The 17,500-nt window shown below is 32.9% G+C and overlaps 1 protein-coding gene across 1 annotated transcript in view; it reads right to left on the bottom strand.

Moving 5' to 3' along the window:
- The window catches only part of LOC137636843 (solute carrier family 2, facilitated glucose transporter member 1-like), a 23,676-nt gene that overhangs the window by 1,542 nt on the left and 4,634 nt on the right, over window positions 1–17,500 (bottom strand). The window contains exons 2-8 of the mRNA XM_068369204.1: window positions 10,118–10,216; window positions 4,319–4,470; window positions 2,925–3,165; window positions 2,566–2,737; window positions 2,244–2,431; window positions 1,673–2,092; window positions 1–1,370 (exon numbers count right to left, since the gene is read on the bottom strand). The exon at window positions 1–1,370 is cut by the window's left edge and continues 1,542 nt beyond it. Of these exons, the coding sequence (XP_068225305.1) occupies window positions 1,218–1,370; window positions 1,673–2,092; window positions 2,244–2,431; window positions 2,566–2,737; window positions 2,925–3,165; window positions 4,319–4,470; window positions 10,118–10,216 (1,425 nt within the window). The 3' untranslated portion in view covers window positions 1–1,217. The remainder of the gene's footprint in view (window positions 1,371–1,672; window positions 2,093–2,243; window positions 2,432–2,565; window positions 2,738–2,924; window positions 3,166–4,318; window positions 4,471–10,117; window positions 10,217–17,500) is intronic.

Genomic DNA, 17,500 nt, shown 5'->3' with positions numbered 1-17,500 from the left:
AATGATAACCAAAAGAAAAAAAAAATCTCTTTTGTTAGAACTCGCTTCTAATACTGCCGTAAATGTACTTGCAATTCATGAACCTTTACATTTCATAAAATCTAATATTTAAAGGGGAAATGTCCCCAATTCGAAATTTCACGTATCACACAGCATGGAGGAAGGCAGAATCGGTCCCTTTGAAACAAGAAGCTCGTCAGATTCAAATCTCGTTGCTTTTCAGACATTTCTAAAGTTTTTAGTCGTTCCTTTAGTTCTTTTTACAGGCTATTTTGAAGAGCTAGAGCCCCTGAACCTAACAATAACATATCTATTAACATCACTCTTGTTAAATTGATAACACGAACGAACATTCGAACCTGGCTCGAGTAGGGGAAAACCGAACGAATCTGACGAGACTTGATGCGACGAGGTGTCCGAAACTTACCCTCTTGGACCTTTCTGTATGGGGATGTGCAGCCATTCTCCCAGAAGGTGCAGCCCGCCCACTTTTGGACAAACTAATCTCGAGTTGCTTTGGCAGAAAATTTGTCATAATATAAACCTCACGACAAGCTATTACATATAACTCAGACAGGGTTTAGCTTATAATATATAGCACCCTTCGTTTAGACTCATCTGTTGACTTACGCGGATATCATACAGTGAAGTTTCAAACGCCAGACTGCCCTAAGAAAAGACTATAGGACTACGTCTCTATTTTTGTTTATCTCTCTTCTAATTTGACTAATATTTGAATATTACTTTACCGTCAACTATTAAGAGGAGGAATTTCTGTCTAAACTTAGATAAATTACTATACAGGGCCTATACCGAAGTGTGAAATATTATACGCCAGCCCTGCCTGTCTTCAAATGCCCACATTTAGTTACAAGACACTCCAGTACATGTAACTAGATTCAAATATAAACAACAATAACTAAATGCAGTTTTGAGTTCAATTTGCCATTCACGCAAAAAGCAAGTCATGTTCCGATTCTCATCTATAAATCTAATCTAAATGATTAAAATATAAATCAAAGAATGTGCTTCAAAAACTCTAACTGTAGAAAAAGCGCACACAATTTTTCTTTCCCATCAAATTTAAGGCTTTCGAAAATGCTTGTTGCATTGAAGGCAACCCATGAACCTGCTATGGAGATCTCATTTTGTATCAGTAGTATCAATCACTGATATTTTGATAATAGAAATGTTGATTAAAGGACTGCGTGGGGTCTTCAGACGCTGTTTGCGCCGTAGGCCGATTGCTTGAAGATAGCCGTGATTTCGTCAATGGTTTTTCCTTTCGTTTCTGGTACTTTCTTCCAGGTGAAGACGATGAAGCCTGCCAAGAGGGCCACGAAGATCAGGAAGACGTATGGGCCTATGAGCTGTTTGGGAGAAAGAGAAGGTATGGGTTAATATGTAGGGCAGTGTTCAGTAAAAGAGCAGTTTCCTATCAAAGGTTAAGTACAGATTAAAGACAATGTGAGGTTACGCATAAGCTTATAGTTTGTAAAATTCTCAAATTGCTATAGAATTATAATTGAAAATCACTAAAATGAAAGAATTGAGCTTGAGATCTTATGAACATTAGCCAGCCCCAAAAAATCGACAGGTTTTCTTACTGAGATTGAAATGATCTATTCTCCAATGATTTTGCAAAGAACGGTAAATAAAAAGTAAATCTTACCTCCTGAATAGGCAGGAACCCGAGACCGACCAAGAAGGCAGCGGTCCAATTGACAGCCACAGCGATGGAAGAAGCCATGGGACGGGCGTTCTGGGCGAAGAGCTCAGTGACCAGGAACCAGGGAATGGAACCTGGACCTGTCGCGAACATGACCACAAAGAGGATCACCAGGAAGATGGACAGGTAGCTGACCCAAGGTGCGGTATCCTTGAGCAACAGGCAGATGAAGAGAACGAAAACGTCGACCAGCATACCGAAGAGACCTGCCAGCATGAGGGTTTTGCGACCGAACTTTTCGACCATGACTAGGGAGGCAACGGTCATCAGCACGTTCATGCTGCCCATGGCGATGGTAGCATTCAAGGCAGCTTCGTCGCTCAAACCAGCTGATTTATAGATCTTCGTCGAGAAGAAGATAACCTGCAAAGATCAAGGGCGCGGTTTAATGAGAAGCCATCTCCGTGTAACAAGCAGTAGGTCTATTTCTAAGCTGTCAAAAATCACTTTTGAATGATTTTAAGTTTTACTTTTACATTTACATGAAACAGAAGACAGTCTATACTATACTTACAGCGTTGATTCCAGAAAGTTGTTGAGCCATCATCATCATTAACGAAATGACAAGAGGGATGCGAAGAGTAGGGTTGGACAAAATCTCGCGCAGGGAAACAGATGGGACCAATTTAGCAGCTTCTGCCTCGTTTCTCATCTCACCCATTTCATCTTGCACGTTAGAGGTGTCACGCAACCATGTAAGAGCTGGAGGAAAAAGAGATCTGATTGATTTCTCATACATTTTCCATTGGTTATGATGCATAATAACTTTAAAAGATTGACAAAATTGGGTTTCATCTATGTTCACAAGTGGATCAATTTCGATCAAGGCGTCTTACCTCGTTGAGCAGCCATGGGCTCGTCCTTCGTGATCAGGAGGAATCTGGGTGACTCTGGGCAGATAGGAAGCGTCACGAGTTGGAAGACGGCGGGCAGGGCGGTCAGAGCCAATAAGACTGGCCAAAGTGTTTCAGTGCCCAAGATAGATTCGAGACCCATGATTTGGGAGAACTGTGGACGAATGCAAACGATCATTAGGATACACTCACAAAACATGATTACAGCTACACCAATATGAAACGTTCGCTGTAAATGTGTAAGCAAAATTCCTTTGAAAGAAACTAGATATCTACAACTGTATCTAACCATGACATGAATTCCATAGAGACCAAACAGCAGAACAACGCGTTATGCTCACCAAGATTGAGATGGTCACCACGAGCTGGTAGACGGTACCGATGGCTCCTCTGAGGTTGGTCGGGGCGATTTCAGAGAGATACATTGGAGCCAGACCCGCGTTCAGACCATTGTTGATACCAATGACGAACCGAGCAGCTATGATCATTTCGTATGAGGAACCCATCTGGCAGAATCCGAAGAGGATGGCGGCAAGGACGGCGAAGACGTTGTTGACGAGGAGGCCTCCTTTACGTCCGAATCTGAAAGGAAATTGACAATTTTTTTAATGTTTGAAAATTGCCATTTCTATTTTACATCTTTTATCTACTAAAAGTAATACAGAGGATGGCTGTAATAATAAATTTGAATACATGAGAAGCAGGCAATAGTTAAAAATTGATAATAAAAAAACTAGAGAATTTTAGTAAATTCTTCACAACCACGAGGTATGGAATAGCTGAGAGGAACAAGGAACTATGGCCAAGCTTTTCCCAATTCAGGTTAAGCTTAATTATCTAATGATGAAAAACACTAAAGATGACAGAAACAATAAATTTTGATATATGAGAAGTAAACAATAGTTAAAATTGATGAAAATAAATGTAAAAAACTAGAGATTTGTAATAAGATTCTTCACAAGGGGTACTCTTGGTCAGTTCAGGTTAGTTTTAAAGAACTAATGATAGAAATACTGACGATGGCAATACCAATAAATTTGGATACATGAGAAGCAGACAATAGTTAAAAATTAATGAAAATAAATGGAAAAAACTGAAAGAAATTTTGACAGGATTCTTCACAAGGGGTACTCTTGGTCAATTCAGGTTATGTTGATTGATCTAAAGCTAGTAAGGCCATTAGAATACATCTAAGGGCTCGGCCAGACCAAGCGCGGCTAGCGGAGAGGTTAGCGGCAAGAGGTTATGGCGGCAAATTGAAACCTTAGGTATCTTATGTAGGTGGCCAGATAGGAGGCGTGAGGCTTCCCGCGCCTCTTATTTGGCCACCTACATAAGATACCTAAGGTTTCAATTTGCCGCCATAACCCCGGCGAGGTTATGGCGGCAAATTGAAACCTTAGGTATCTTATGTAGGTGGCCAGATAGGAGGCGCGAGGCTTCCCGCGCCTCTTATCTGGCCACCTACATAAGATACCTAAGGTTTCAATTTTCCGCCATAACCCCGGCGAGGTTAGCGGCAAGAGGTTATGGCGGTAAATTGAAACCTTAGGTATCTTATGTAGGTGGCCAGATAGGAGGCGCGGGAAGCCTCGCGCCTCCTATCTGGCCACCTACATAAGATACCTAAGGTTTCAATTTGCCGCCATAACCTCTTGCCACTAACCTCGCCGCTAGCCGCGCTTGGTCTGGCCGAGCCCTAAGAGATGACATCACTAGAAATGAGTATACTAACCTAGTTGAGAAGATTCCGGTCAAGGCCCCTCCGATCATACCACCGATGCAGTAGATAGATACCATGATGGAGATGATGACAGTCAGGACGCCCTCTGTCAGGTATTCGCCATGACGCTCATAGTTGGTCTCATTGATCCACTGTCCGATGACCTGCAAAGAAGATTTGGGTGATGGGTATTTCAAAATTGATTCAAGACAATCATGGGTCTAAATACCACAATAATCTAAAAAACAACTATAGCCCATTTGTTTTAGCGATGCATATTTGTACCGACTCGCAGCGGTGCCCTTTTAGCTCGGAAAAGTTTCCGGATCGCTGATTGGTTGGACAAGATAATTCTAACCAATCAGCGATCAGGAAACTGTTCCGAGCTAAAAGGGCACCGCCGCGAGTCGGTGCAAATATGCATCGCTAAAAGAAATGGACTATATGCGTGCTAGGTAATTCAAAATTGATTCAAGACAATTATGGGTATCGATACTACATTAATCCATAAGACAAATGGGTGCAAGGTATTTCAAAATTCATTCAAGACTATTGTGTGCCTAGACAACACATTAATCCATAAGACAATTATGGACCTATAGATACCACAAATTGCAATACATGTATATTTTTTATTCAAAATTAATTTAAGACAATTAAGATCCTATACTGCAGATACTATATATATATATATATATATATATATATATATATATATATATATATATATATATATATATATATATATATATATATATATATATATATATATATATATATATATATATATATATTCTTTCTGTGCTTCAATATTCTTCCTGGAGAATGAACAAATAAACGACAACCTTAAAGAACGGGACATCGGTGAAACCTTACGAGGTACGAAATAGCTGGGAGAAACAGAAAACTCTGGCCAAGGTCTTCCTAAGTTTATTTGCTTATTCGTTTTAGTTTCATTTACTAGTTTATTTAATCAGTATAATTAAATTGTGTTTTTTTTTTATAAGGGTACAACCTGTTCTTTGTATTTCTCGGGAAATATGTTGTTTGGATTTAAATATAGTTTGAATAATCGGTGAAAATGTATTTCGACGCACTGACGTGAAAAAATTGTCTTATTTCATTAAAACGACGCCCCTGTGTTTATATATATATATATATATATATATATATATATATATATATATATATATATATATATATATATATATATATATATATATATATATATATATATATATATATAACTTCGTTGCTAGATCTAGAAAATTTAGCCGGATCATGGTCTAGGTATACCTAGACCGGGATAGTGACCAGTGTTGCTAGATGGGTTAGTATAAAAATCCCCAAAACTCGTGATAAAAATCCCCAAAACTCGTGATAAAAAATCCCCAAAAGAACCTAAAAATCCCTATTTTCACAAATATATTCTCATCTGTCTTGATCATGTAGGCTTTACTGATATATAAATTACTCAATATACTTCATATAAGCGCAAGCAAACTAATTTCAACAATATAAAGGTTGACTCATTTTTGTTTCTTCATAGAAATTTGTACAGAATATCCCCACCAGACACCCAAAATTCCCAAATCTAGGGATAAATCCCCATACCTGGCAACACTGATAGTGACTGGATGAAGTTGGCGCCACGTTCTTTTTCTTTTCTGCTCTAGCAACAACCGGTTTCCGTACAGTGAAGCGGAAGGGAGAACCTCGGCGCCATTTAGCTAGATTATCAGCAATTTGACACTCCCTTTTTTTTCCTAAATCCCTGAACTGGATTTTTCGTCCAATTTCCAGAAAGCTTATTACATAAAGGGGTTTCTTCATTTGTAAGGATGTGCTTCAAAACGAAATGACCATGAAGTTATAAACCATGTTTTAAATCACATTTTCTCGTTACCGGGAGCTGTATCAGGTTTAAGGACTGGTAGGTTTAGCTAGCTACTAAATTAAAGGAGATTAGTGACGAAATAATTCTAGGTATATTATATAATCTGGGAGGTTTGCTATAGTGCGCAAGGCATTGAAATTCCATATTCCCAGCTTTTTCAATTTCAGTATATAAGAGTGGTTGGGTATTAAGGTTTATATATATATATATATATATATATATATATATATATATATATATATATATATATATATATATATATATATATATGTATATATATATATATATATATATATATATATATATATATATATATATATATATATATATATGTATTTATTTGAGAAGCTAAGAGAGCATGTCACATGGCAACAGTCCTCATATCGAACCTTCATAGCAACCATAGTACCATAGTTTGTATTACTAACCTATACATACGTAATAACATCTGGAGACTATTATACATAATTTTCTCAATAGAAATTCTCTATACGTCTTAGGATTCCTATCACAAGTTCTAAAATGGTACGGTAGTAACGCTGCCAGCCTCCATACGAGATTTATTTTAGAATTCACGCAAATGTCTATGCGCACCCCTCCGTTCTTTGACGGGATTGGTTGGGAAAATCGTCCAATCATAGAACGTAAGCTAGACCAAGCCCCCGGTCTTTTTTTTTTTAACGTCATGTGGTTATGCATTTCGTACCCGTTTTGATATGTCATATGGGATTATAGTTTTTGGCTTGTCATGTTTTATATATTAATCTTAATTCCCCTGAAATTCAGGTTTGTATTAAAATAGTTTTACTCTTGTTTCTCTCAATCCTCCAATCATAGAACGTAAGCTAGACCAAGCCCCCGGTCTTTTTTTTTAACGTCATGTGGTTATACATTTCGTACCCGTTTTGAAATGTCATATGGTATTAGAGTTTTTGGCTTGTCATGTTTTATATATTAATCTTAATTCCCCTGAAATTCAGTTATGCATTAAAATAGTTTTACTCTTGTTTCCCCTCATATATCTACTAAATCTTATATTTTCTGCTCAATTCTAGATTTTCATGAGTTTGGAATTACTGTATTTTATAATAAATATATCTGATGTATTCTGAATAAGAGTTACTGCTAGAATAAATACATTTATAACAATATATTTTGAGGAAGACCTAGATTTTATTAGGTCCTTAAAGATTTTAAGCTCGTTGTCACTGGCGGTGGCAGTAAAACATTGTTTTGGTTATACATTTCTCTCTGTGACTCGGCGCGATTTTGTTTATGTGTTAAAATTGACGTGAATACCATACCTGTGAGCTTCATTCCTCAGTAAAGGTACGTAATTTGACTTATGATACCATATGTCTCATCTAATATACGATATTAACAATGTGATGTTTGTTAAATCATATAAAACAAATATGGCCTGGTGCCGGTTTCGAGCTGCCATGATTTCACCGAACATTTCTTCTTAACCTTGGCCTAAAAATGTCACCAATTTAAGCTTTATGTTGTATTTCTCATCCCTTGAAGTTTAATCAACACAAGGACGATTTATTTTATGTACCATTGCTTTGGTTTTATGTGGAAAATGTAGGCTACCAGTACTAGTAGTTACCTTTTGACTTGACTAAGTCCTTTCCATGTCCTACTTAACAAATTGGAATTTTGAAATTTGGAATTGAAAATTTAAATTGTTTTAATAAAAAAACTCATTTTGAGCCATATTCGTACGTTATTTTATAATTGCACTCGTATGCACCATCTGAATTCTGTTTATTTTCCCAAAACATCCAGAAGGTTAGGCTATCTTAAGTTGCATTTGTCAAAAACTCATTTAGTCATAATAACTGTAGCATTTGATCGTCCACTGTACGTTTTATAGGGCTACTTCGTCAATATATATATATATATATATATATATATATATATATATATATATTATATATATATATATATATATATATATATATATTTATATATATATATATATATATATATATATATATATATATATATATATATATGTACATATATATGTACATATATATGTATATATATACTATATATATATATATATATATATATATATATATATATATATATATATACACACTATATATATATACTATATATATATATATATATATATATATATATATATATATGTATATTATATATATATATATATATATATATATATATATTATATGTATATATATATATATATATATATATATATATATATATATATATATATATATTATATGTATGTATATATATATATATATATATATATATATATATATATATATATATATATATATATATATAGACCTACTAATGTACCTATATTTGTACTGTATGTATAACTGTATTTATATACGTAACCTTCTATAAGTGGGTGAGTGGGTGAGCATTTATTTATATCCCCATAATTCATATCGTATAATATCAACCCGGATGTTGGCAACATCCAAGTCAAGTCATGTGAGATTAATTTCCCTAAAAAAAAAAAAAAAAAAAAAAAAAAAAAAAAAAAAAAAAAAAAACTGAGGGTTCGAATCCTGACACTAACATTTTTGCACCGCTTTAGAAATCCCATTCATCAATAGGCATAAGTTCGTTTTATTATTATTATTATTATTATTATTATTATTATTATTATTATTATTATTATTATTTTTAAGCCGGAAGGACAATGCCTTTAACTGACATGCTAAAAAAAAAAAAAAAAAAAAAACGAGGGTTTGAATCCTGTCTCTAACATTTTTGCACCGTTTTAGAAATCCCATTCATCAATAGGTACAAGTTTTTTTTTTTCTTTTTTATTAAGCCGGAAGGACAATGCCTTTAACTGACATGTCACGTATGAAGATCACAAGACGACTATTTGTCAGACGTGAGAGAAAAAAAAAAGTGTCAGTACTGTTCTTGAAAAGGCGGTGGGAGTTGAACCTTGCCAGTAACTGTTGTCTGGGTGCCAAGATGTGTCTCTTGTCCTTGTGCCAAGCATCTAGTCCATTCCGGCGTTTAAATTCATTAGAAAGAAGAATAAAAGAAGGAAAAAAATGTCACATGACAACGTTGCTCATCTTTGCCATGTGACTCTAATCATAGTTTTGTTCAGTCGAGGTTTAAGCTTAATATCTCTGTAGGCCTATATTTTACTCTTAAGTGTTTTCCCAAGGAATAGAAAATATATATGCCTACACGATGTTGTTCTTTACTTATCCGTTATATTAAAAAGTAAGCTAATTTAGACGGGAAATCACCATTTCAATTATGATGATGGTTATTATTATTATTATTATTATTATTATTATTATTATTATTATTATTATTATTAATTAAGCTACAACTCTAGTGGGAAAAAAAGATACTATAAGCCCAAATGGCTCCAAGAAAAAAATAGCCCAGTGAGGAAAGAATATAAGAAAACGGATAAAACAGTGTGTCAGAGTGTACCCTCAAACAAGAGAACGCTAACCCAAGACAGTATTTTTATGCGACATACAGGTCCATCCTAACTTAATACGAACTTATAAAAACGATTTAATCCTAACTTAATACGAACTTAAAGATACGGATCAATCCTAACTTAATACGAACTTATAGATACGGATCAATCCTAACTTAATACGAACTTATAGATACGGATCAATCCTAACTTAATTCGAACTTATAAACACGGATCAATCCTAACTTAATACGAACTTATAAACACGGATCAATCCTAACTTAATACGAACTTATAGATACGGATCAATCCTAACTTAATACGAACTTATATACAGTATACGGATTAATCCTAACTTAATACGAACTTATAGATACGGATCAATCCTAACTTAATACAAACTTATAGATACGGACCGTTCTTAACTTATTATTAACTTAAGAGTTACTCCTCTTCTTACCTTTTGTGGAGCGTTGATGACCCCCAGGTTATAGCCATGTTGGAAGGCCGATCCTAGTGCTGCAGCAGCTACTGCGAAGCCTAGCCGGGCGTTGAAGCCCTGTTGGGAGAAAAAGAAATTGATTGGTTAGTGCGTGTTGATCTTAATGTACCGTATGTAGTGTGCATACATTGTGTTACAATTATACTATGAATATGTAGGCTATTGCAGGTGTTGATATATATACAGTATATATATATATATATATATATATATATATATATATATATATATATATATACATTCTTATATACATACATATAGGCCTAAACATACATGTATGTGTCTAAATGTGTGTGTATGTATATATATATATATATATATATATATATATATATATATATATATATATATACAGTATACATATATATATATGTATATATATATTTATAAATTTAATTAACATAATTATGTATATACACTATATATAATGTGTAAATTTGATTAACATAATTATATGTATATATATATAAATATATATATATATATATATATATACTGTATATATATATATATAATCTGTATATATATATATATATATATATATATATATATATATAGATAGATAGATAGATAGATAGATAGATAAATAGTATATTGACTAAATATACACATACACCCACGCATTCTTTCATATTTTGTAGAAACATGCGACTTTAACCCGAAAGACATTAGAACACTCCAAGGTCGCCTACAAAGCCAAGCCTTTGATGTGAACCTAATGGATGAACCATGTATTATGGACATGTCTGAAACCGTTAAGATTAAAACTTATTTAGAATTCACATAGATTTAAATTCCACGTTGAAAGTTAAAGTCTGTGTTTGGTTTTAATGTTTGCTAATATATTTATATACGTGTATATGTAATATGCAATATATATATATATATATATATATATATATATATATATATATATATATATATATATATTTACACATATATTATATACATACATACATACATATATATATATATATATATATATATATATAGGTAGATATAGATATTTATATATATACAGTATATATATATATATATATATATATATATATATATATAATATATATATATAAATTATATATATATATATATATATATATATATATATATATATATATACATATATATATATATATATAGATAGATATAGATATTTATATGTACACACACACATATATATATATATATATATATATAGAGAGAGAGAGAGAGAGAGAGAGAGAGAGAGAGAGAGAGAGAGAGAGAGAGAGAGAGAGAGAGAGAGTATACTGTATATGCTACAAATATATCCTTATTCCATAAATAACGTTTGATAATGGCCTAATATCTTAGAATAAAGGGAACAAGGATATGAAAATTAAAAATAAACACTGAACTCTCAGTGCTAAGTTTAGAATCAACGTTTCCTTCCTCCCAATTTAGTACGGTTGAACGCTAAGTCTGAATACAGAAGGTGAACAACATAGGAAGAGCAGACGTCCTTGACGTAACAGTTCCACCGGAGACTTGTGTTTGTGCTTTTCGTAATAGGTAGATTCTAGACCAAGGTCCGCGCAGCTCTTTTTTTATGGTTTTGGGCGATTAATTTCTTAGTTCTGTTGTCTTTATGACTTTAATTCGAAGTTTAGGTATTGTTTAATGTGGTGGGAGGATAGTGAAGTATTTAATATAAGGAAATGCGTTAGATTTTAAATAAAACGTTAGATATCGGTTAGTGGGTTGTGCTAGATTTCGTTCTTATAGAAAACGTTTGATGGTATTTCAAGGGTAACTTAGAAAAAATAATGATTCTATAACTTATTTTTTTAAAGTAACTAAACAATTGTTTTTTAAAGTAAAAATATATATTTTTTTAGCTTGCTATTGAATGTGTATGTTATCATTTATACATTATGTGAAAAGAATATGGAAATTTAGTATTGATTGGGCTTAGATAAATTTTACTCAATACGGATCTAGACATTCTTTGTTCTGAGAAGAGCAACTCTCTCTCTCTCTCTCTCTCTCTCTCTCTCTCTCTCTCTCTCTCTCTCTCTCTCTCTCTCTCTCTCTCTCTCTCTCTGCAGTAGAATTTACATTGAACATTATAAATAACATTACTTTGTTGAATTTTTCAATGAATTTTAAGTCAGAAATACCACGTAGGCCTAGTTTTAAATTTTTTTTATTTGAAATATCTAAATAAAGCTTAAATCAAAAACCAGTAAGTAAATGTTTTTTCATCATCTCATTTTCCGTTCTCATTTCTTCAATCTTTTCAGCTATGAAGTTCTAAATAAATAACTAAATAAATGAATAACTTGATATTCAGATCGCCAGCATACTTCTTCACCAAGCTATCCCATTCCATTGTCCCTTAGCCCGTCCTAACTCAGGCTACCGACCTTTATTATTAAAAGTTGAAGGTCTGCTGGTATTTGCGGAATTTAATATTGGCGGTTGTCTCGTGTCCTCCGAAGAAATGTGGAAAAAGTTTAACATTTACTGCCTGGATAACGGAATAAATTCTCTCTCTCTCTCTCTCTCTCTCTCTCTCTCTCTCTCTCTCTCTCTCTCTCTCTCTCTCTCTCATTGACAAGTTATCCATTAATTTCTGGTTGTTGAATCAGTGGAACTTCAGAAGTTCAAACTTGCAGTGAATGTTTTTGTGTTGAACAGGCTGACATAAGTCTTTTTATATAGTTTTATATAAAAAATATATTTTAACTTCGTTGCTGTTCTTAAAATGTTATTTTAATTGTTCATTACTTTTCTTGTAGTTTATTTCCTTATTTTCTCACTGGGCTATTTTACCCTGTTGGAGCCCTTGGGCTTATAGCATCCTGCTTTTGTAACTAGGGTTGTAGCTTAGCTAGTAATAATTATAATGATAATAGTAATAGATGATAATAATAATAATAATATAATAATAATAATAATAACAATAATAAGTGAAAGATAGAGAATAGAGAAAATTCCCTTGTTTCTACAAAGAAGAACAAACAAGGAAAAAAGAAAGAGTTCAGGCAAGCATCGATGAAGGGAGGGCAAAGCAAAACGACAGAGATATTTGGAAGCAAACCAGATACCAGAAAGTTCTCAAGGACTACAGATATGCCAGTGCTAGTTATAGCACCTGTAGAGGCAACTCATTCTTTTGTGTGGGGGTCATGCATTCAACATTTGGGATTTTACATGTGGGTAGACAGGTGTCTGGGATAGTATTATTATTATTATTATTATTATTATTAGTATCATTATTATTATTATTATTATTATTATTATTATTATTATTATAGTCAATTCTTTTTAGTGGGGCAGATTTGCACCGACTCGCAGGGGTGTTTTATTTGTGGGTAGACAGGTGTCTGGGATAGATTTGTTGTTGTTGTTGTTGTTGTTATTATTATTATTATTAATAATATTATTATTATTGTTATAGTCAATTCTTTTTAGTGAGGCAGATTTGCACCGACTCGCAGGGGTGTTTTATTTGTGGGTAGACAGGTGTCTGGGATAGATTTGTTGTTGTTATTATTATTATTATTATTATTATTATTATTATTATTATTATTATTATTATAGTCAATTCTTTTTAGTGTGGCAGATTTGCACAGACTCGCAGGGGTGCCCTTTTAGCTCGGAAAAGGTTCCTGATCGCTGATTGGTTGGACAAGATAATTCTAACCAATCAGCGATGAGGAAACTTTTCAGAGCTAAAAGGGCACCGCTGCAAGTCGGTGCAAATGCGTTTCATTAAAAAAAATTGAGTATAGCTAAGCTACAACTCTAGTTGGAAAAGTCTCATTTAAAAGAAAATTGAATATATATAGCTAAGCTACAACCCTAGTTGGAAAAACGTGATGTTATATGCCCAAGGGCTCCAACAGGGAAAAATTGCCCAGTGAGGAAAGGAAAGGAAATAGATAAACTACACGAGAAGTAATGAACAATTAAACTGTCTGGGATATTATTATTATTATTATTATTATTATTATTATTATTATTATTATAGTCAATTCTTTTTAGTGAGGCAGATTTGCACCGACTCGCAGGGGTGTTTTATTTGTGGGTGGACAGGTGTCTGGGATAGATTTGTTGTTGTTGTTATTATTATTATTATTATTATTATTATTATCATTATTATTATTACTATAGTCAATTCTTTTTAGTGAGGCAGATTTGCACCGACTCGCAGGGGTGTTTTATTTGTGGGTGGACAGGTGTCTGGGATAGATTTGTTGTTGTTGTTATTATTATTATTATTATTATTATTATTATTATCATTATTATTATTACTATAGTCAATTCTTTTTAGTGAGGCAGATTTGCACCGACTCGCAGGGGTGTTTTATTTGTGGGTGGACAGGTGTCTGGGATAGATTTGTTGTTGTTGTTATTATTATTATTATTATTATTATTATTATCATTATTATTATTACTATAGTCAATTCTTTTTAGTGAGGCAGATTTGCACCGACTCGCAGGGGTGTTTTATTTGTGGGTGGACAGGTGTCTGGGATAGATTTGTTGTTGTTGTTATTATTATTATTATTATTATTATTATTATCATTATTATTATTACTATAGTCAATTCTTTTTAGTGAGGCAGATTTGCACCGACTCGCAGGGGTGTTTTATTTGTGGGTGGACAGGTGTCTGGGATAGATTTGTTGTTGTTGTTATTATTATTATTATTATTATTATTATCATTATTATTATTACTATAGTCAATTCTTTTTAGTGAGGCAGATTTGCACCGACTCGCAGGGGTGTTTTATTTGTGGGTAGACAGGTGTCTGGGATAGATTTGTTGTTATTATTATTATTATTATTTTTATTTTTATTATTATTACTATAGTCAATTCTTTTTAGTGGGGCAGTTTTGCACCGACTCGCAGGGGTGCACTTTTAGCTCGGAAAAGGTTCTTGATCCCTGATTGGTTGGACATGATAATTGTAACCAATCAACGATGAGGAAACCTTTCCGAACTAAAAGGGCACAGCTGAGAGTCGGTGCAAATGCGTTTCATTAAAAAAAATTGAGTGTAGCTAAGCTACAACCCTAGTTGGAAAAGCGTGATGTTATAATCCTAAGGGCTCCAACAGGGAAAAATTGCCCCGTGAGGAAAGGATATGAAATAGATAAACTATAAGAGAAGTGATGAATAATTAAACTGTCAGGGATATTATTATTATCATTATTATTATTATTATTATTATTATCATCATCATCATCATCACTAGCTAAATTACAAAACCTAAGTGGAAAAGCAGGATGCTATAAGCCCAAGGTCTCCAACAGGAAATAATAGCACAGTGAGGAAAGGAAATAAACTATATGAGGAAGTAATGAACAAATAAAATGAAATATTTTAAGAACATTAACAACATTATAATAGATGTTTCATATATAAACTGTAAAAAGAGACTGATATCATTCTACAAGAGGAATTCAAGGACTCAAGACAAATTAAATCTAATATTAAAAATATAATGAGAAAGGTTTTGGATGCAAGAATATTAAAAGTAAATGTTACTAAAAGTTAGATTAATAATTATATTTTAATTACATTCTTTATATGGCCTTTGATAAATGTTAAATGTTACGTTTTTATATAGCAATGGATGAACATTTTTGTTCTCGCCATTTGTTCTCCTTTCTGAAAATAAGGGAATAATCCCTAGATTCTCAAGGTAGGGATAAAATAGACAAACCTACGCTAATATCCTTAGATACTTTGAGTATTTTTGTTCTCGCCATTTGTTCTCCTTTCTGGAAACAAGGGAATAATCCCTAGATTCTCAAGGTAGGGATAAAATAGACAAACCTACGCTGTTAATATCCTTTGATACTCGAAGAGTATTTTTGTTCTCGCCATTTGTTCTCCTTTCTGGAAACAAGGGAATAATCCCTAGATTCTCAAGGTAGGGATAAAATAGACAAACCTACGCTGTTAATATCCTTTGATAGTCAGAGTATTTTTGTTCACCTACGCTGTTGTTATCCTTTGATACTCAGAGTATTTTTGTTCTCGCCATTTGCTCTCCTTTCTGTGAACAAGGGAATGATCCCTAGATTCTGTAAGTAGGTATAAAACTCGCAAACCAACTCTATCAATATCCTGTGATACTCTGAGTATTTTTGTTCACCTACGCTGTTATTATCCTTTGATCCTCAGAGTATTTTTGTTCTCGCCATTTGTTCTCCTTCCTGGAAACAAGGGAAGGATCCCTAGATTCTCAAGGTAGGGATAAAATCGACAAATTTACGCTAATATCCTTAGATACTCAGGAGTATATTTGTTCACCTACGCTGTTATTATCCTTTGATACTCGGAGTATTTTTGTTCTCGACATTTGCTCTCCTTTCTGTGAACAAGGGAATAATCCCTAGATTCTGTAAGTAGGGATAAAACTGTCAAACCTACGCTGTTAATATCCTTTGAGGTGGGTCCTGGGTTCAACCTTAATGTCTTTTTATACCTGTTTTTCGAAGAAGAACGGATTTAAGTCCTCGTCTTGTGAGTTTAATACCCTCCGTGGCAGCAATTTAAAAAACTTGGGCTTGGAAACTTGCCCAAGGTTGAATCTACAGGAATATCTAAGTTATTGCTGTGGGTTTTCAGAATAGTGACTATTGAATTGAATTAGTTTTTTCTGTTTATTTTATCTAGTGAACATTCGTTCGAAAGTTTAATTGAATTCAGAATTGAATTAGTTTTCAAGTTTATTTTATCTATAGTGAACATTTGTACGAAATTTTAATAAATTCTGAATTCAATTAGTTTTCAGTTTATTTTATCTAGTGAAAATTCGTTCGAAAATTTAATAAATTCAGAGTTGAATTAGTTTTTCGGTTTATTTTATCGATAGTGAATATTTGTACGAAATTTTAATAAATTCAGAATTGAATTAGTTTTTCTGTTTATTTTATCTAAAGTGAACATTTGTACAAAATTTTAATAAATTGCGAATTAAATTAGTTTTCCTGTTTATTTTATCTATAGTGAACATTTGTTCGAATTTTTAATCAATTCAGGATAGAATTAGTTTTCCAGTGTATTTTATCTATAGTGAACATTTGTTCGAATTTTTAATCAATTCAGGATAGAATTAGTTTTCCAGTGTATTTTATCTATAGTGAACATTTGTTCGAATTTTTAATCAATTCAGGATAGAATTAGTTTTCCAGTGTATTTTATCTATAGTGAACATTTGTTCGAATTTTTAATCAATTCAGGATAGAATTAGTTTTCCTGTTTATTTTATCTATAGTGAACATTTGTTCGAATTTTTAATCAATTCAGGATAGAATTAGTTTTCCAGTGTATTTTATCTATAGTGAACATTTGTTCGAAT

The sequence above is a fragment of the Palaemon carinicauda genome, unplaced genomic scaffold (assembly GCF_036898095.1).
Source record: "Palaemon carinicauda isolate YSFRI2023 unplaced genomic scaffold, ASM3689809v2 scaffold405, whole genome shotgun sequence".
Classification (NCBI taxonomy): domain Eukaryota; kingdom Metazoa; phylum Arthropoda; class Malacostraca; order Decapoda; family Palaemonidae; genus Palaemon; species Palaemon carinicauda.
This window is presented reverse-complemented; position numbering and strand designations above follow the sequence as displayed.